This window comes from Rhinolophus sinicus, linkage group LG05, assembly GCF_036562045.2.
Source record: "Rhinolophus sinicus isolate RSC01 linkage group LG05, ASM3656204v1, whole genome shotgun sequence".
Classification (NCBI taxonomy): Eukaryota; Metazoa; Chordata; class Mammalia; order Chiroptera; family Rhinolophidae; genus Rhinolophus; species Rhinolophus sinicus.
Window position 1 is genome coordinate 177,944,304 of NC_133755.1, and position 21,012 is coordinate 177,965,315.

The 21,012-nt window shown below is 41.6% G+C and overlaps 1 protein-coding gene across 1 annotated transcript in view; it reads right to left on the reverse strand.

The window, feature by feature from the left end:
- The window catches only part of PLG (plasminogen), a 35,372-nt gene extending 28,058 nt beyond the window's left edge, over positions 1-7,314 (reverse strand). The window contains exons 1-3 of the mRNA XM_019749760.2: positions 7,202-7,314; positions 3,052-3,187; positions 1,698-1,804 (exon numbers count right to left, since the gene is read on the reverse strand). Coding sequence (XP_019605319.2) covers positions 1,698-1,804; positions 3,052-3,187; positions 7,202-7,250 — 292 coding nt within the window. The 5' untranslated portion in view covers positions 7,251-7,314. The remainder of the gene's footprint in view (positions 1-1,697; positions 1,805-3,051; positions 3,188-7,201) is intronic.
- Between the last annotated feature and the right edge of the window lie 13,698 nt (positions 7,315-21,012).

Sequence of the window (21,012 nt, forward strand, 5' to 3'; positions counted from 1 at the left end):
GGGTCCCAGGCAGAGGGGGTCTGTTCCTGGCAGGTTGGGGGAGCAGGGAGAAGCCTGGTGCAGAACACTCAGTGAGCATGCAGATGGGGTGGGCTTGCATAGCCCGGGTCCTGTAGCCTTTGGGAAGCATTTGGATTTTATTCTAAGGGTTTGAAGCACGGATGTTACAGGCCATCTGCTGCAGTGGCCTGGCCAGGGATAATGGCAGTTTAGACCCAGATGGTGGCGGTGGCCATGATGGCAAGTGGCAGATATAAATGTGATGTGACACTGACTATTCGCAGGAAAACGCTGGCAGGTAATTTAGCAGTGGGTCAATATTCCACAGGAAAGAAACAAGCGCCCCCAAATGCCTGACTTTTGACTTTTTACCTCTCTTTTGTTTGTATGTACCTGTCAGAGTTTATATAACCTTTTGCTCCTTTCCATCACCTGGAAAACAGGCAACTATTCAACTATTCAAACTAAGCCTAGCGGCCACCCCCATGTCCCTTCTGGTTAATAATTTACAAATGACATATTTAAATGTTAGCATTTTGAGGGGAAAATCCCACCAGTTTTTGTTTTTTTTTCAAATCTGGTGGATAGTATGTAATCCTATATACCTCACCCATTACTCACTATTTGTAAGAACTAATAACTTCACCAGATAAATTTTAGATTTAATCTGCACTTTGATCTCAAGGATTTAAGATAAACTGTGATAAAGAAGGGAGGATAGCAGACACACAGCTAATTTGCTGCTAATTAAACCTAAGAAGACGAACAAATGCATAGAAATAATCCTAACCTAAAGAAATACTTTTTAAAATTTTACTTAGACTTTTGTAGTCAAACTAGAAAGAATGTTGCAGGTCATTGTCAAGAATACATGAAATAGCATGGTTTTTGTTGTCTTTAACACCTGAGATACAGAATATTTGCAGCCCTTGGTTATTATTGTAAATGGTCTTAATACCTAGCCAGCAACAGTGTTTAGAAGGCAGTTTTAAAAGTGTCATACATTCACTTAAATCTTCATACATACTTAATGAACTTTTTTTGTATCTAAAAACATGCAATTTCCATGGGAATCCAGGCCACCTATTACCCTAAAGAATGGGGCAGCTAATCCAGAATTTTCGAGGAACCTATGGAAAAGAACCACAACTCAACCCATTTTCGAAAGATAACATTTCAGAGTCTGAGGGAAATATAGACCATGACCCCCCCACAAAAGGGGGAAATTTTAAGAATAAAAATAAAAATTTTGTCTCTATGCAAATGTTACTAAAGAAAACACCTCAGTATTTTATTTCTCCAGGGTTCAGTCCAAAAGTCCCTGCAGAACAAAGTCAAGATGGTAAGTAATGTCTAAACTGGCCCCTCCTCCTTAAAAATAAAATAAAATTTTGAATATTTTGTAAATCCAATACCTTCATTTTTAAATCAAGAAAAACAAAATGTAAAAGGTAAAGTAATACACTCAAGTTGTTGTAGTGAGTTAGTGGCCAAATCTTGTCCTGACTTCCAATTCAATTTTGCTACACGTGTCTCCATTTTGTGGCCCGATAAATCACAGATATAAAAGACAAGGACGGGGAGAGAGGTAGAGAGGGAGAGGGAGGAAGATGGGGGAGGAGGAGCGGGAAGGGGAGGAGAAGAGAAGAAGAAGTAGATGAATAGGAGAAGGAGAACGAAGAAAACATTGTACCCACTTCTCTTTTCAAATAAAACCACATCTCTCATCCTGAAGACTGGGGAAGACTTGCTGTTTTCAGCCATTAACACACATTGTTGTTCTTTGCTGTGATATTGGAATGACCTGCAGAAGAGAATCAGAAAACACAACAAAAGTTTTCCGTTATTTAGGAAAGCAAACTTTTATTGGTAACCAGGACACTACTCTAAGATAATTGTATCGCTTGGAGGATCACGGAGCTCAGAACTGTTCCTTTCCGTTCAGGGTGGCCCAGTACCCACGAGGCTGCCAAGTGTCACATCAACATGGTGGTTACTCTGGCTGTTGTCTACCTTACTTTCTCCCTTCTCACCCTGCAAATTTTCTGTCTTTCTGTTTCAACTGCGCTACTTTTTCTTCACTCGAGTTCTTAAGTTCCAGAATATTTGCTTTTGTGTTGGAAATAAGCAACTCGGATTGAACTTGCTTCCAAAATGGTCTATATGGCTTCTGGACGCTTGTAACTTCCCCTTGACCTATACCTGTACCTTCTACCCCCTGCCCCTTCACCTCTCACCTCCTTAACCATCCACGTGGTCCTGCCATGGACATTCAGGCTGATATTCAAAGCCACCCACAGCTACCTTTCCAGGCCCATCTCCTACATGAACCCTTTGATCCATTCATGGTCCCTCTCTCAGGTGTCCTGCTTCTCTACCTAGAAGGCCTCCAGCCTTTTCAGAATTTATCAAGCTCTCACTCACCCTTCAAAGCCCAGCTCAGTTCTCACCTCCTCCTTGAGGCCTTCCTAGCCCTGTCAACCCTTAGGAGTTGTTCTTTCCTCTGAATCTTTATAGACATATTGAGTATGTCCCTTACCGATACCTCACATTGGCTGTATTTTTTAAAATTTTATATTTCATCCAAATTCTGTGACTACATCATAAATACACAGGGCAAGCTATGGATCTTGTATCTATACAAAGTTCTATCACATACACTGCTGTTTATCATATATGCTGGGTCACTGTAACTACATGCTTCTTGGCTCCTTAGGGTCAAGGACACTTCCAGTCCTGTGATCCTCAAGAAAGATTTAGTGATGATGTTAAAAGCTAGAGCTCAGAATAATGGCTGTTCATGTCATATGTAAAAATAAATAAGTTCCTTTTGGGGCATTTCTTCTAATGAGAACACTAGTAAACTGTAACAAGAAATATGGTTTCAGATACAGGGAGCAAATACAGATTCGAAACTCCGATCCCATGAAATTCCTCTTTCCTCTTAAATCCTGTTTTTGTTAATAAATCCATGAGCCAATTTCTTGATATTGAAATCACAGTGTCTCAAACAGCAAGATTTCTGCATAGGTGCAATGACAATGAAAATACCTGCAAATGAATCCTGTTTCTTCCTCACATTTTGCAGCACAATCGTCTATGTTTCTTGCTTCCAGCTGCTTCTTACTCAAAGTAGACAGTGATGCCCCCTGTGTATTTATATAGTCGTCCAGGGGGTCTCCGTGACCTACAAAATGGAAGGTAAAAGTGGGACCACTGATGAAACTAATCAACACCATTGTTTAATTCTGGTGATTTTGTAATCTACTGGCTTTGCATCAACCTAGTAAAACTTGCTGCTTTATTGGAAGCAGAGGGGATGGCTGAGAATAAAAAGGCTTAGTCAGAAAAACAGTTCCATTAATAGACTGCAATGTATTAAAAGACCAACTGGATTGGTAGATTAGGACTATTAAACAACTTTTATTTTTAATTTATTTTTTAAATTTATTGGTGTGACAATTGTTAGTAAAATTACATAGATTTCAGGTGTACAGTTCTGTATTACATCATCTATAAATCCCATTGTGTGTTTACCACCGAGAGTCAGTTCTCCTTCCATCACCATGTATTTGATCCCCCTTACCCTCATCTCCCACCTCCCACCCCCTTACCCTCTGGTAACCACTAAACTATTGTCTGTGTCTATGAGATTCTGTTTCTCATTTGTTTGTCTTTGAACAACTTCTTTGTTACTATGGTAACAACAGGTGTGAATGAAGCCTTAAGGAATAAATTTGATCCGTTTGCTATTGATTGTCATGTCATCATATAACACTGAGAGACCTCCAGTGGCAATTGTGTTACCAATATTGATGTTGATTTGTTCATCCCTGAGTGCAAAAAGGACATGGAAACCATTGCTTGATCTCCAACAGTATAAACTTTGATTGTGACACTCACTTAAACTGATGTGATAAACGTTCTCTGAATGGTCCCACCTTGAGATATAAAAATTTTGGTGAGTTGAGATAGATTGGACCTGAATTACATCTGAACTACAATCTGAGGTCATTTTTATACTGGGCTTCATATAAGGACACATCACATTAATTAAGGAGAAGTAACCTTTTCCATGACAGTGACATTTTCCATGATCTGGCATTTTGGAGGGAATTGTGAAAAAGCAGTGCCTGGGACAAATACTGGTCTTGATTTTTCTATGAGATAAAATCTGAGGCAAAGAATCTGTCTGAAGGTTGCTGTGTCCCTTGCTACTGCAGAAAGTGGCCGAGGGGCCCTTAGCCATGTTCCCACCACAAGGCCATGGAGTGTTCCCTATTCTGAGGCCCCACGGGACACCTGACCTAGCTTTGACAGCTCCAGTCCAGGCGTGGAGACGTCGGCTGCCATCCTTTGGGTATGGAATGCTAGTGATTTTCACAGGGTGAGAGGCCAAAGAGGTTAATAAAATAAAGAGAGCAACATTTTCTAAAGTTTGCCTACATGGAATGAGGCAACACAGCAACCTTGACCACTCTGAGGGGCGTGGTGGGTACCACAGCCAGGTGGGACGGGTTAAAGAGTGACCAGGAGAGGCAGCGAGAAGACAAGTCTTCTCAGAAGCCTGGCTGTGACAGGAGCATTTCCTAGAGGGCATGTGGGGTGACACACATTTTTTTAAAGGTGAGACATTCTAGAATATGTTTAGTCCTGATGAAAATTATCCAGCAGGAAGGACCATCGCCAGTCCAATTCTCCTTCTCAGAAAGGCCGTCCCCGACCACCTGAAACACACACCGCCCTGGATGACACACGCTGGGAGACTGAAACAAAGCCTCCCGTCCCGTCCTCCTCTCTTCATCTTTCTTCAGGTTAAGATTCTCCAAACTGCAAGGTGGACAATGAATAGGAAGTTGGCTGGTGCACCTTAAATGTATTACACCAAGAAGCACTTGATTGATATATCAAAAGATTGTGGAGAAATAGATATTTTAGACCAGTATCCACGTCTTCTTTCTGCATTTTCTCCCACTTTGAGCTTTCATTTCCAAGGGTTGTGCTTTGGTAAACTCTATAGATCAGGATGTGATTTAGAAAACAAACAGGTTCACTCTATAATGTGTATGCTATAAAGAGTTAAATTAAATGTTTTGAAGAGTTCTTGGAAAGTGAAGCAGGTCACACTATACGCGTACATGACATCAACACAAGCAAATTACCATTTATATCACCCTTTTTAATTAAGTTACCTTACTTATGTTATTGTGTTTCAGAGAATATAGCCCCTGAGAGCCACCTCAGGAGCAAATATCCCAAAGAAATATCCCAGAGAGTTTTTTTCTTTTTTCATTTTGTTTGAGAAATTTTCCCCAAACATTTTTTTATTCAATTCCAGCGCTCATATGGCAATGGGGTATAATGTAGTTTATTTGTTGATCAAGAAATGTTAAACAAATCTTTTTAGTAAGAAAAGTATTTTTATCTTCTAGGCCAGTGTGGATGTATATTGCTACCAAAGAAAATGTATTTTTACTGATAACGTGGGCTTGTTTTTTTAATCACTGTGGTATATAGATGTGCACCCATGCTTGTGTGTTTGAAAGTCAAGACCCAGTGATTCGTGAAATGCAAACTGCTCATCCGCCTTTCTCTGAAAAGCTGTAAAAGGATATTTTTCCTCTCTCTGGTGGATTCAGTGCACTGGAAAGATGAAATACTTCCTCAGAAAGAGAGAAATGCCTTCCTTTCTAAAAATGCTTCTGCATGTCTTTCCCCCGAGGGTGGTGAGGACACATGGTAATCCTGTCCCAGAGAAGTTTGTTCTCACTTTTGGATGTTACCCCTGAGTCAGGTCAATGTCCCAGGTCATGCATTCCATAGGCTGGAACAGAAATATGCAGACCCACACGCCCCCACACAACCATTTCCCACAAATATCTTTGTACAATCTTCCGCTCTGTGTTTTCTTTGATAGTTCTTTGAATGGTTCCACTAAATTCAAATACATTTGACTCTAATTTAAAGTACAACTTGTAAAATTTTATCTGGTAATTTATAAATTGAATTTCAAGTATATATACACTGTTTATATGAAGAACTACTAGCCTATTTACATGAAATGTCCAAAATAGGCAAATCAGAGGTAGAAAGTAGATTAGTGATTGCCAGGGCGGGGTTGGGATGTAGGTGGGGGAAAGGAATGGAGGGGTGTGGAGTTTTTTTTTGGGGGTAATGAAATATTCTAAAATGTATTGTGGCAATAGTTCTACCGTTCTGAATATAGTGAAAAACATTGGTCATATGCTTTAAATGGGTGAATTGTATAGTATGTAAATTATATCTCAGTAAAGCTGTAAAGAAAAAAAGAACTATAAGGACATGTTTAAAATATTTTAAAGAAGGTTTAAACAAAGTTGGAAAAGTGAGAAGAGCAGATTCCTTCTTGGAAAGCCCTGGTTTAAATCCTGGTTTCCTCACTTCCTGGGTTTGGGAGTTTGATCAATAGGCAAATAACAGATTTTCCTCAGTATGAATTTCCTCATAAAATGGGGATGGGTATACTACCCTACCTATTGTACCTGCGAAATTAGCAAGCAGTAGTAAAGGACACACACGTATGTGTGTATGTACGTGTGTGTGTGTGTGTGTACACAAATGTGCCTGGCCTACCTCGGGCACTGAGTGAATACTTGTTGAATTACAAAGTTGCACACATCCTTTGGCAAATCAAGGCCTGTGATTTTCCCAGGCATAGAAGCACATGTTAATGTATGGAAAGATTTGCTTAAACCATAGCAAAGAAGGAACTATGGTAGTAACTACAGCTACTGATTTGTCAAAGAATGTAGTCGAAGGGATATTTCATTATTTGCATTTGAAAGTGAGGAGAATATGACACCTTAACAAAAATGATGTAAAGTAAACTGAGAACCAGGCAAAGAAACTAACAACTTTTGGGATTGGCAGCTACATGGGCTATGTTTTTCAACTAAAATGACCATCATTTGAGTGCAATAGTTTAGATGTAAAAAAGACCATTCATTTTTTTTCTCTGCCCATTTGTAGTCACAGTATTCACAGGGAAATTAAACTTATTTCTTGAAAAATTCCTCAATCTTATATTTAGATTTTCAACTGAGACTCTCAGGAATGAACAGTGAAATTAAATTAGTTGATCATAAAACCATCATATATCTGTTTTTAATACATTGCTAGGAAAAAAGTGTTAATGTTAAAAAAAAAAAAATCTAAGTCTTACCTGAGTTCAGAAATAAAAGAAGTAGAAGGACCACTTCCTTATGTTCCATTTTGGGACCGGCCGCAGTGTCCAGACAACAGCGTGTCCCGATCCCAAGATGTTAATGACTTACATGATAGAAAATGCATCCACAAACAAGATAAACACAAGTAGTTAATGATCAGCTCAGAGGCCCATTGCCACTGTGCTCTGCAGGGTTCAAACATTACCTTGACAGGGGGTCTTACAACATGTTTGAGAGTGGAATCTGCAATAAGTGCTGGGAAATGGTGAAAGCGGTCCCACGCCCTCACGGCTCCCCCCAACCCCCATCATCTGCCCTGTCCTACTTAGTCTTGTTAATTTTGTTTCCTTCCTTCTTCTTTAATTCCTTTCCTTTAGGGTTAAAAAAAAAATCACAATAGTAGTTTACATTTGCTGCGAACTTCCCTTATACCAGACACTCCGCTGAGGGGTCCATATGCATAGTTGCTTCAAAACAAGCAATACTATTATCATCCCCACGTTAGATGAGGGGCCTCAGACTAAGAGAGCAGAACTTCCCGGGGTTATCTAGCTCACAAGGATGACGCTAATAGACACAAACTATCTGGGCCTTAGATCACAAGCATAAGCTAGGGTATGGCTAACATCCCCATATCCCACCAGTGTACACATTGCTACATAATGCAAAATATTTTATTATTATCAAAATTTCTTTATTAACATGTTTTCCATGATTGTAAATTAGGTTATAAAAATATTGATCTTTTTCCAAAATGAATTCACAATGCATTATATTCTCATCCTCATGAACTAAAGCAAGAGTGGAAAAATTATGTTTCAAGAGTCTATCTTGATTTTAATTGATTGTGTACTTTTCCCTGGCTTAAGACTGGGATGAGCAGATAATACATGCTTTAAAACTCTCATTTCAGTGTTTGAAAATATTTAGGAGCAGTTAAATTGACTCTATTTTAAATGTGAAATGAGAACAAGGAACACTCCTCTCTCTGGGCTATGAGATTCCTTCCTGTAAATTAACGAGTGATGCATAGAGTGGCACCAACTCGTCTCGGGTGGGAGCTCCCAGGGGTTGAAGTGCTGGGCAGGATTCTCAAGAACAAAACATGCGGGAGAGCGAGGAGGTGACAGTATTGTGACGAGCAGGGTGACTGAATCAATTTCCTGATTTTCTGCTCTGGCCTAGCTGTCTCCTCTCCTCACTCTTGTCACCTCCTGTTACCCTCTCCCTCTCACCTACTGGCCCAATTTATTAAGGGGACACAAGGAGGAAGCAAGTTGAGAAATCAGCATTGGACAGACTTTTTTCTTAAAAGATCTGAAATGTCTTCTAGGGGGATTATGTTGGTGCATTTAAGAATGTACTGCAGGGGAAAAAACAGACTCTACTAATACAGGATGCCCCATTATGCATTTATTTTAATTTAAAATATTTTAGAACTGCCTCATGGAGAAGGCACCTCAGGAATAATATTGTCAGAAATTCTATGTCCACATAAATTTGTTTTTCCTGTTTTTTTAAATTTGGGTGATGGAAGCTTCTAGAATACATTTCATTCCCAAATGTTATTTTTGTAAAGAAGGTAGCCCTCCTACAGCCTTCTGAGTGCACCTGCTTCATCCTCTTCATAATCTATTGGCATCACATGAGCTCAGACAACAGGAAGCAGAGCTTTGTTTCTGTGCCACTCAATCGCATAGTGTGGAAAGAGGAGAGCAAAGAGGGATGTATTGCTCAGGCATTGATGGGGTGGGTGTGTGGCGACAGCCTTACATGCTTTAGCTCCATAGGCACAGGGCAGACACAAAGCAATGGACTATTCGAGATTGTGCGTAGAATCCCACGCGGGCACTCTTACAGGGGTGCTGGGCAGTGGTTTTGCCCAAGGCTGTAGAGTTAATTCAAAATACTTCATTTTCTACTTGAAAGAATGGCAGAAACTGAGACTAGAGATAAAGAGAGATCATCTCTGTATACTACGAGCAGGTTGAATCCATTCTGAGATATGTATTTTTATTGAGTTCATTAAGTGTTTATTGACCAGCTACTGGGTACAGTATTGTGTAACATTCTTTTAGGATTATATAAAAAGTACAAACCATAGCCTCTGCCTCCTCTACCTTCTACCTAAGATTTGTGGTCAGGGACCAGGACATTCAAATCAAATGGAAGACAAATTTAATTTCCTTCACTCTGCCCAGCCCAGGGCCCACGATCGAAATCCACTCAGAATCTCTTAGGAGGCCTTCCCCTCCGGGCATTAAAATGTGGAGTTCCTTGCAAGGACCTTACAAAGAAAGTCATGAACACAAGGAAAGGTCAACCTCAATTGAAGACTGCCTCCTTTGATCTCTCCTGCACCCCCCTTGTCTGAAGTGGAAGCTGTGGCCAAATCACACGTCCCAGGTGACGTGCTTTCACATTGCTTGGAACTTGCCGTGCTGGCCTGATATTCGCACCTGCCACCATTCTCCAACCACTTTCTACTTCCCTCCATCCCCAGCAGAGCTCCTCCCAGCCCTAGGCTCTGCCATCTGGGAATGGCCGGTCATTCTAAGACAGCTCATTCTTCACTATGAAATTCTCTAAATTTCTCCAATAAGACCATGTCATTTCAAAATGAAAACAGCAATAATAATAACAATAACAACAACAATCTATTAAGGGCTAAAACAAAGTATGCCTTCATTGTTGCCAGGGGTCTCAGCAAGTTGACCTTTGTCCTGGATATGCCAATTTGCAGACTGCTTTTACTGTGTTCGTTCATTAGGGCATCTCCTCGAGGACACATGTTCTCACCACTCTGAAGGTGCCTTTGATGTCTTCATTCGACCTTTTCCTCTTGTTTGCTCGCCTTTGTTCCTCAGTCTCTGGGACCATGGAATGAAATACTTATCAGCCCCCAGCTCCCGTAAAGAGATAGCAGGGCCGCTCAGTTAGCACAGCGGTTAAAATGTAACCTGCCCGAGAGCACTTCCTAAGACCTGACCGACGAGTTCCGTGCTCAGTAAGGTGGTATGTTCCTGATTGAGTTGTGCGTGCGACATGGAGAGATTTGTTCATTTTTTGAAAAACAATGAGTCTTCACTGGACATCTCCTCCTCAGACTTATTTTTAAAAATTATTTCAATTATTTTACTTATTTATTATTGTTTAATTACAGTTGACATTCAATATTATATAGCACAGTGGTTAGACATTTATGTAATTTACAAAGTGAGCCTCTCATTAAGTTCAGAACCCACCTCGCACCACACTAGTCATCAGACTTGTTTATGCTTAAGAAAAATACTAGTAGAGAAGCTGAGTTCCTGGGTAACTCACCAGCTGTCACTGGGACCCCCAGAGATCCAGGCAAGCGTCCTTCTGCTCTGAGGTCTGATTCACTGTGGATAAAACAAAGAGAGAAACCAAATGTCCTTCCCACCTCTAAATTGTATTATTCTCTAGGGTAATTAAGACAAAAGTCTTTTGTCACATTATTTGGGAGAGACAAGACATGTAGGAACCATTAAAATCTTTTAAGAAAAACAATAACGAATCATGCAAAAACAGGTGAAAGCTCATCAAGGTCTGTGGACTAGTTGTACCAACTCAACTTCCTGGTGTCGATAATGAACTTTAATTATTTAAGATTTTCCCTTTTGGGGAGGCTAGGTGGCTGGCTGATGGGTGTCTCACAGTGATGGGGACTTCTCAGTGTGTAGATATTTGGATATGTTTATATGTATTTGGACATGTGTATATACAGAGGGTGCCCAAAAATGTATACACATTTTAAGAGAGGAAAAACCTGTATTAAAATTACACTGATGGTAACCACTTTGAGCACCTCTTGTAATTGCAGAAGTCAAACGTGACTCGTAGTCATCTTTTGTTATCGGGATATATTGAGTATTACAATTTTAATACAGTGTTTTTCCTTTCTTAAAATGTGTATACATTTTTTTGGCACCCTCTGTATTTGGCCATATACATATGTGTTTGAATATGTGTGTATATATTTGAATGTGTGTATATATTTGGGTGTATGTGTATCTACTTGGATATGTGTATATATATTTGGATACATGTGTATGTATTTGGCTATATGTGTATATACTTGGATACATGTGTATATTTAAGGGAACCCAGGATGATGTAAGTGCTTCCATAATATTAACGAAAACTCCTAAAGTACAGAAACGTGTCCAGGGAGAGTCTGAAGTCAGAGTTTCTACATCAGGAGTGGAACTCAGCCTTTGCTGACCTGCGCGAGCGCAGGCGGGTGTGGGTGAGATGGGAGAGGCTCCCTCCACCTCTCCACCCCCAGGCCCAACCGTTATTAAGACCTGATTGAGGCCACCTGCGCAGCAGTAGCTCCTGCTTTTTACCTGGAATCAGAGGCTGGAGGAGCCCTGTGTGGCCTCCCAGTGCTCCCGGGACAGCCAGCATCTCTGCACAGAGGAAGAACGGCAGCCAAACAGAGGCCCCCGCATCATGACTGGACCTCAGGTAATGGCTCCTCCCTGCTCCTTCCTCACCCCGCCAGCTCCACGGTCCAGCGGGGCCTCCCAAGGTCCCTCAGTGAAGCGTGAAGTTGGGGAGGCTGTGAGCTCGAGTCTTTGAGAAGGTGCCTTTCAGTGTCTGCAGGGTGTTTAGTTAGCACTGCGCTGAGCGCTGGTGACAGAGGGAATAAGGACCGTCCTGCCGTCGGGAGCCTTCCACCTGAGCAGGTGAGGCGGTGCGCGTCTATCAGGGGGTCTGTGTCAAAGAGAAGCGGCCAGAGCTCCTGAGGGCCTGGTGGGGGTGGAGCCCGCGGGGGGTCCCCCACTCAGCCTTGAGGAGTGGGGACACATTTCCCAGAGGAGCTGACATCCAAGTTGAGACCGCGAAGACAAGCAAGAAGGATGAGAAATGAAAAGAAGTGTGTTCTCAGCTAAAGGAATTAGTGTCCAAAGTCCTAGAAGTAAAAGGTCGGAGCAATTTAAAGTAACTTAGGCCGAAATGGGAAATGGGTCGAGTGGGCAGGTCTCTTACCCGGTATCAAGGGATTCTTGAACCAAAGAGCAACAGGGACCAGTGAAGGGGTTTAAGCCGGAAGCCCAGGGCCATCCTCTGCCTGCAGTGTCACGGTGAGGGGGTCAGAGGAGGCCCAGGGATATGAGGTGACAGAGGAGAGGGGCTGAAAGTAGGCGGTGGAGAAAAAGAAAAGGGACTGGATTAGGGAGATGCTTAGAAAGTAGAACTGACAGCACTTTGTGACCTGTTGAATTTGGGGAATGAAATCAAGGACGGTGGCCACATTTCTGTCTTGGACAATTAGCAGACAGTGGTCGCTTCACTGAGAAGGAACACGGGAGGAATGAGTTTGTTTGGAGACAAGTTATGTTTGAGAACTTGTGATAATCCGAGTGGAAATTTATAGAAGGCAATTGAATATTTGGATCTAGAGCAGGCACTGGCAAACTATAGCTCGTGGGGCCACCTCCTGGTTTTGTAAATAAAGTTGTATTGGCACACAGCTACTATTGGCTGTATTTGCATGATAATGGCTGAGTTGAGTGGATGTGACAGAGGCCTGCAAGCCTATAAAATACTTACTGTCTTTGAGGAAAAAGTGTGTTGATTCCTGACGCAGAGCCCAGGACAGAGGTGTGGGCTGGAGATGTAGAGTCACAGGAGTTGTCAGCAGGTACTGGCTACTGAAACCAGGTACTGAGGGCAGGGGGCATCTCACAGGATGGCTGCCCAGAGATGTGGTCTGGACTCCAGAACCGGGCGGCCTCCTGGTCTCTCCTGGCCTCTCAGGAGGATGAGTTGTGACCTGGTTTGATCATGTTTTCATGGGCGCCTTAACCCAGCCAGCAGACCAATTATTTGGCTTCCAGCACCTTCTTGCCTACTAGAAGCAGGCAAGATGTTTGGAGGGACGCTGGCCTCACTTGGCTGTGTATGGAGTGTCTGAGCTGCTCTGGCTGAGTTTGGGTGAGGAGAGTCGGGGGAACCGCTAGGGAGAGTAACAGTGGACTTGGTTTTGTATGGCTGGTAGAGTGACAGTGATTTAGCTTGCTAATGACTGTTTTACAAAATTATATTTAGCTCTCCTATCAAGAATTCATTTTACCTGCCTGGCCCTTGAAGGCATCTGAGTTTGCCACCCCTGGTTAGCACAGGAGAAGCAGGTGAGCGTTGGGGAAGGGAGGATGAGAACAGAAAATTAGATTGGGGTCAGATGATGGGGGTGTGTGTGATTGCTTGCTAACCATTGTGGATTTTAACCTAAAAGCCATGACGTGCCACTACAAGCAGGGTGTCCCACAAACTTGGGGAGCTCTAGGCTCCTTGGAAAAGAAAGGTTGTTATTTGTGGAGAAAAGGAGGTCCTGTCTTTTCTAAGGTCACGTGACCTTCATAAAATAATAGTTTCTCTGGTTATTAGTCTTACAGCACAGTAACAGGAAGTAGTTCCCTGGATTTTACAAAACCCTTTTTGGAATCATTCCAATCCAGTTTCCCGAGTCCCCCAGGTGCAGCCAGAGGGGAAAAGAAACTGCTAAGTAGACAGTCCAATTCAATAGGTTGGATGGACATTGTTTTGAAAGGATATATAGACAAGCTATATCCTTTCAAAAGGATATATAGCTGACCCACATCTTACTGAAAGACTCCTGCTGGGGTTCTGCAGCCCAATTCCTTCTAGAATCCTCCTGTCACCCAGGGAATGATGGGCTATTGCAAACACTGTCTAGTTTTATTTGACTACTTTACAAAATCAAGTTCTAATATATGAATGACTATAGGAGCTGAAGGTTACTGCATTTGCTTCAGCCGAAAAGTCTTTCCCCCCACACCGGCTGTAATCAGTAGAAATCAGCACCCAAAGTCCTTGAGGCCCTTCTTTAGAAATGACTGCAAGTGGCAGATGGCAGGAGGACCACTCTACAGCCAAGTGCAGCAGACATCACTGCCCTTCAGGGGAAGGCATCACAGACTGCTGACACTGGCAGTTCACTAAGAATTAACCTTCTGACATGCAAACAAGTGGCAAAGTGAATTAAGCATTATTACACGTGGGGACAATTAAGCCTTGGTGGCTAGGCTAAACACACCCTGAAAAAACGTTTATTTCACTACCAGCTACTGTTTATTCCAGGCTTGTCCACTCTGTGCCAGGCACAAATACCACAGTGAATTTAGAACAGTAAATCCCACATCACGCTATAATCACCAGGTTTTTCTCTATTATGATTATTACCATTTCCATAGATCAGGAAATTGAAACTCACTTGCCCAAAGTTATGCCAATGAAATCTGGCAGAGCAGGTTGCCATCCAAGGACCTGGGTCTCAAGGGACTGCCTTTAACCACTGCATCCCAATTTGCTGCTGGGAAGAAGGGACAGTGGCAGCAACAACAGTAATAATAGGGACAGTTGACTGAGTAATGGCTACGTACTAGGCACCATTCTAAGCACTTTACAGACGTGATTTCACTTACTCCTCATTCTGACCCCTAAGAAGGAGGTACTATTATCACCCATATTTTACTGATAAGCAAGGAGAGGCTCAGTAACTGGCCCAGTGTCTCACAGCTAGTGAGGCTGGATGGAGCAGGGGCAGCGAAGGCCAGAGCCAGCCCATTCAGCCCCGCGTCTCACTGCTGCAGCAGCCCTCCAGCTTCCCATCATTGCCATGGTCATCAAGGCAGCACCCAGGATAAGCATGTACCGGGCACCTGCTGCATTAGCCGAGCTGTGTCATCATCCTGGAAGCCCTAGCGAACAGGCAACACCAAACGCTGGTAGAAAGAGCAGAATCCAAACCCAAGCCCCGGGAGTGCCGTGTGCTGCCTGCACCAGCCCAGGGAGGGGCACTTACCCCTGGGCCACTGCCCAGGGTCTGTCTGCCCGGCTTTGCACGTTTCAGCTTCATGTGTTGAGCTTGCCACACAATTGGGCACAGAGCTCTGTTTGCTTCCTGTTTTCAGGATGAACATCACCAAGCAGAAGTTAAACTCCTGGAGACACTGTGCACTGTGTTTGCATTTTATATCCCCAAACCCTCAGAGGGCGTGTTGGTGCTCAAGTAAAAAGCTGTTCAGATCCCTTATTGATTGGCCATATCCACAAATGCCCGTTCCGGGCATCAGCTTAGGATGCAGCTGGTGGGCAAGGCATCCGCACGTCCAATTTCTTCTTCTCCTACAAAACTTTTTTGCAAGCCTGATTTTGCAGAGGCTTGTTTCTCTGGAGAAATGGGTAAACCCTAAGAGATAAAGTAGATTGTGTTACATGCTTAATGTGGAAAGTTGGCTTTATGCAAGGGCTTGGAGTTTCCAGAGTCTGCACTGAAACTACCTCCCCTTGGGCGATCCCAGCGCTTCGAGGCAACAGCTCTGACGCATTTAAGACTGAACTCCAACCCACAGAAGCACAAACAACCTTTATTCTCCACCGCGCCTTTGAAGTGCCTTACTTTTCTGGGAACGCTTCTGAGCAGCTGTTCAACAAAAGCGTATACCGCCAGGGGCCGCCAGGGGGCAGAAGACTCCACCCTTTTCTGCAGGGGAGGCTGAGCGCCCTTGCCTCCCAAGCAAGCGGGAGTCTGCAGGTCCCCAATCTCTCCGGGTTCATCTTCAGTGACTTCACCTGTAGATGGGTTCATTCCCTTCTGAGGCTGCAGACTTTAGGGTAGAGGGCGACTGAAAAGGAAAGGATTCAAAGGCAGGGTTGGGAACTGATGCGGGCACGTGGTCAATTCCTGTGGACAATTCTGCTTCTGCTACGGAGGCGGAAGCTACTCTGGAAAACTGGAGATGCTGGCCAAGGCAGCCGCTGCCTGCATTCCGGCAAGGTCACGGGGCGGCGGCAGCAGCCTGGCGGCCACTGTCGGGGCGGTGGGAGCCAGGGCCCTCCCGGGGCAGGACACGCAGGCCCTTCCGCTTGGCTGCTGCGCTGGGGCTTTCTCATGCACCGCCAGGCCCGCCTCGCCCTCCCTCTGGGGCGAAGGGCCCCCTCGGTCCAACAGCGGCTCAGGGTCTAACCGCAGTGCGGTGGCTGCGTTGACAATCTGTGCGAAACGGGAGGCGTGGAATTTTCACATTCCACATGTGTTGATGCATGGCCTTGAGTTTAGACACTGGCCAGGCTTGGAGATGTTTGGGAGGAAGGCAGCGCTCTGCCGTTTCCTGTTTTACTATCTTTTATATTATTATTATTAGTTTAATGTGCACAAACAGTGTAATAGACATCATTTATATCCATGATACTGTGATAACCCCCCTCCCCCATCTACTACCCCTCTGACATTGCACACAGCCATTACATTTCCACTGTCTCTATTCCTAATGCTGTACTCCACTTCTTGTGTGTGTATATATATGTATATAAATACACACACACATATATATATTTGTAGTTGACATTCATTATTGTTCAGCTTCAGCTTCAGGTGTACAGTGCAGTGATCAGGCATCTACATCATCCCTGAGGTGGTCTCCCTAATGGGACAAGTGTCCATCGGATACCCTACAAACTCTTTATAACATTATTGATCACATTCCCCAAACTGACTTTCATATCCCCATGGCAATCTTGTGGTTATCGATTGTGCTTTCGTGGGAAGGTGAAGGGATTAGAAAGCACAATCTGTTTTACTATCTTTTTGATGAAGGCATCTGCAGATTGGGACAGGCTAGGTTAAGAAGAGATGGCCAGGGAGTTGGTACGTGTATTTTTAATAGAGAAATTCAGACACTGGAAAAGCCAGTACAATAGGTTCTGCCTCCTTAACATACCCAGTGTGACTTTGTCATCGTCCTTCTCCAGAGTTACCTTGTTTTATGCCATAGTTGTGTTCCTCGAAAGCTGTGCAAAACAACTTTTGTTCATTGAATCTTATTTAAAAGGCAATAAGTAGCTTAGCATAGGGCATGTTGACTCCAGGTAAAACGGGATTTATCTATTCTCAAATATGGATACTCATATGCTCTGCTTCATGTTACGTAGAACTACAGATGAAATTGTTTTTCACTGATTTTCAGAATTGTGAGCTGGTTACTTCATATAGTTATGTGGAGGAGACCTCCTATTTTCTTTTTAAATCTCCTCTTATTTACAGAAAAAGAAATAAAGGAGAAACCGTTTTACTAAGATCAGTTTAACATTTATCCTCCACTCTTCTGAAGTTAAGGTCCAATAAACCAATATAATGAGTAGAATAAAATTAATATTTTAGAGCGAATTGATATGCTTAATAATTGGAAAACATTCCAATTTCTAAAAATGTCATTCCAATTAGTAACTTGACCCATATGACATACATGTGTATGTGTGTATAAGGAGTTAGATATCTCTGTAAGAAAAGGGTGTATTATACATTGTACTAGTTGATACTTTGATTGCCCATCACTAAGACATTGCATAACATTTAAAAAATGGATTAGATAGATCTGTGAAATAAACAACAAGAACAAAAACAGTGCATGCTTTGTGTTTACATAAACACTGCAAAAACCTGAAAGTAGCAGTCATGCTGACATCTGGGCTCATCCCAAGAAGATTGGGAATTCCCTATCAGCACTCCTTAAAGGACAAATTTTTTAAATTAATTTATTTTATTAAATTAAAAAATTCAATTACAGTTGACCTACAACATTATATTAGTTTCAGGTGTGCAACATAGTGATTAGACAGTTATATAACTTATGAGGTGATCACCCCAATAAGTCCAGTACCCACGTGGCACTATCTATAGTTATTACAGTACTGCTGCCTCTATTCCCTAAGCTGTGCTTTACATCCCTGTGACTATTCTGTAGCTGCCAATTTGTACTTCTTAATTCACATTGTTCACCCGTTCTCCTAAACCCCCTCCCATCTGGCAACCATTAATTTTTTCTCTGTATCTATGAGCTTGTTTCTGTTTTGTTTGTTCATTTACTTTGTTTTTAAAATTTCACATAGAAGTGAAAGCATATGGTATTTGTTTTTCTCTGTCTGACTTATTTCACTCAGCACAATACCCTTTAGGTCCATCCATGTTGTCCCAAATGGCAAGATTTTATTCTTTTTCATGGCCGAGCATATGTCCATTGTATATATGTACATCTTCTTTATCCATTCATCTATCAGTGGACACTTAGGTTCCTTCCATATCTTGGCTATTGTAAAGAATATTGCAACGAGCATAGAGGTATATATGTATATTTTTTGAATTAGTGTTTTGGAATTCTTCATATAAATACCCAGAAGTGGACTTGCTGGGCCATATAGTAGTTCTCTTTTTAATTTTTTTGAGTAATTTCCACACTGCCTTCCATAACGGCTGCACCAGTCTGCATTCCCACCAACAGTGTATGAGGGTTCCTTTTCTCCACAGCCTCTCCAACACTTGTTATTATTTGTCTTGTTGATGATAGCCATTCTGACTGGAGTGAAGTAGTATCTCATTGTGGTTTTAATTTGTATTTCCCTTATGATTAGTGATGTTGAGCATCTTTTCATATGTCTATTGGCCACCTGTTTGTCTTCTTGAAGAAATGTCTAGTCAGGTCTTCTGCCAATTTTTTAATTGGATTGTTTGTTTTTCTGGTGTTGTATGAATTCCTTATATATTTTGGGTATGAACCCCTTATCAGATATATCATTGGTGAATATCTTCTCCCATTCAGTAGGTTGTCTTTTCAATTTATTGATGGTTTTCTTCCCTTCTGAGTTTGATGTAGTCCCATTTGTTTATCTTTTTCTTTCTTAAAGGACAAATTTTCTTGGGTTGGTTTTGTGGGTGTGAGGCAAGATTGGGGGGAGTATTCTGCGTGACAGAACTTGAAGTTGATGGGACTGTAGTAGCAATGGGTCACATGACTGAGAGAATCAGGGTACTTTGGGTTGAATGTCTGCAGTCTGCCACCAAGGGTTTTTGGTAGCAATTCTATTAGAAAAGCCATGAAATTAGATTGTCTAAATTGGACCAACCATACAGCTATTTAGTTAAGTGCTTTATATTACAAGTAGCTCTTACAGTTGAAAACGGACTGAAAACAGTCAGTTCCTTGGGGAGGTATAGACCCTAACTTTTTTCTACCTTTCTTTGCTTGTTTGTTTTTCTTTTATCAAAATACCTTAAGCTGGTCCTCACTTTGATTCCTTATTTTGATATTATTTACAGTGCTTTTATCTTTACTGGACTACTTTTCCATGTGGCTTCTGACTGTCATTCTGTCGAGATTTTCTATCAATGTGTGCTCAGGATAGGCTTTTTCTTTGTCAGTTTTTTTTTTTCTACCTCGATTTTGACCTATTTTATTTCCCCTGCATTATTAGAAGGGATGTTTTGGTAATACAAAGAAACTTTGAAGTACAATAGACAATAAGTTGACCTTCCCAATTACAAGAAGAAAATTGAGGGCAGCAAATTCTCTGAAACTGTGTAGAAAATGCCATTTAGGAGCAGTTTATGTACTTTTGATTAAAGAGGTTTGAGGAATTACTGCCATCAATTGCCGTACTTGCTATTGAATGCTTTGCCTGTTTGGCTCAATATAACTAATATCAGTGTGTTTTGAATGTCAGAATTTTCTGTGACCTTAAATATGCATTTGAGCAACTATTTACATGTAATCTATCAGATTTCTCACAAATACATTTCCCAAAGCAAAAGAAGAATTTTATGTGACTGGTCTATTTCAAACTGTGTCTTACCTTGTATGAACCTACAGATCAGAGATTACTTGTAACTGGGTCAGTGTGCCAATATCCAGGAGAAAAGTAAAACTATTTTTCAGTATTTTTACTACGTGAATGTTATAGATCAAATAACAGGATATTTTTACTTTTCGTTCACATCTTAAATGAAACCACTTCCCATGTACCACCAAATTCTTTTCTAGCCAAGAAGAGAGAAAGCGCAGTGTCACATATTGAAACCACCTCAAAGGCTCGTTTACCTTTTTTGTTCCTAGATATCTTACAATTTCAGAATATTTCCAGGTTTTACCTTAATGGGTTGAATAGTTGTTGTCTAGTAGTTATGGGATAAATAAGTACACTTCTAATTGTTGCTTGTTTGCCAGGTTGTGGAAATCCTTGGTTAAATCTAGGAGATACTTTTACAGTTGCTTTTGATGATGTTCTTCTGGCCAATTACATTATAATTAAGTGGTATCTTAATTTCAGGAAGAATGTTGATTCACAGATATAGGACTAACAAAACTGGAAGGGCATATGTATGGATCACCCAGCCTATTCTTTTTGTTAGGCTTATAAGTAAAGTTTCCAATTACGCTGTCATTGAACCTACACATGGCATATCCATAAGCCCTCCGTTGATAATTTTTTTGTCTTTTAGCTATTTTTCTGTATTTTGTTTGAAATAAAAACACTAGTAAAATGACACAAAATATTTATTTTTGCAATTTATTGATCTTAGCCAAAGTAACTAACAAATAATTTTAAAGCTAAAATTATACTCTTCACCCACTTATTTCATACCACTACTAAAACACATACATTTACCTGGGTTTTTGTTTTTTTTCACCCCTTTTCCCTAAAACAAAAGAACCAACCCACCACACAGGGAAATCCCAGTCAGGTAGAAACAAAACAGCTAGGGAAGATCTAAAAATCTAGAGTGAGATTCAACAGAAAACAAGATAATCAGTAATTTTAAAATATGCCTAGGTTTCACAAAACATTTTAAAATGCTTCTATTCTAGATATATGAGGCCAGATTAATTTTTCTTGATTATATATTGCATATTTTCTGAAGTTTTACATTTATGAAACATTATTTACTATGTATACAATTTCTTGGAAGCATGTGAACAAA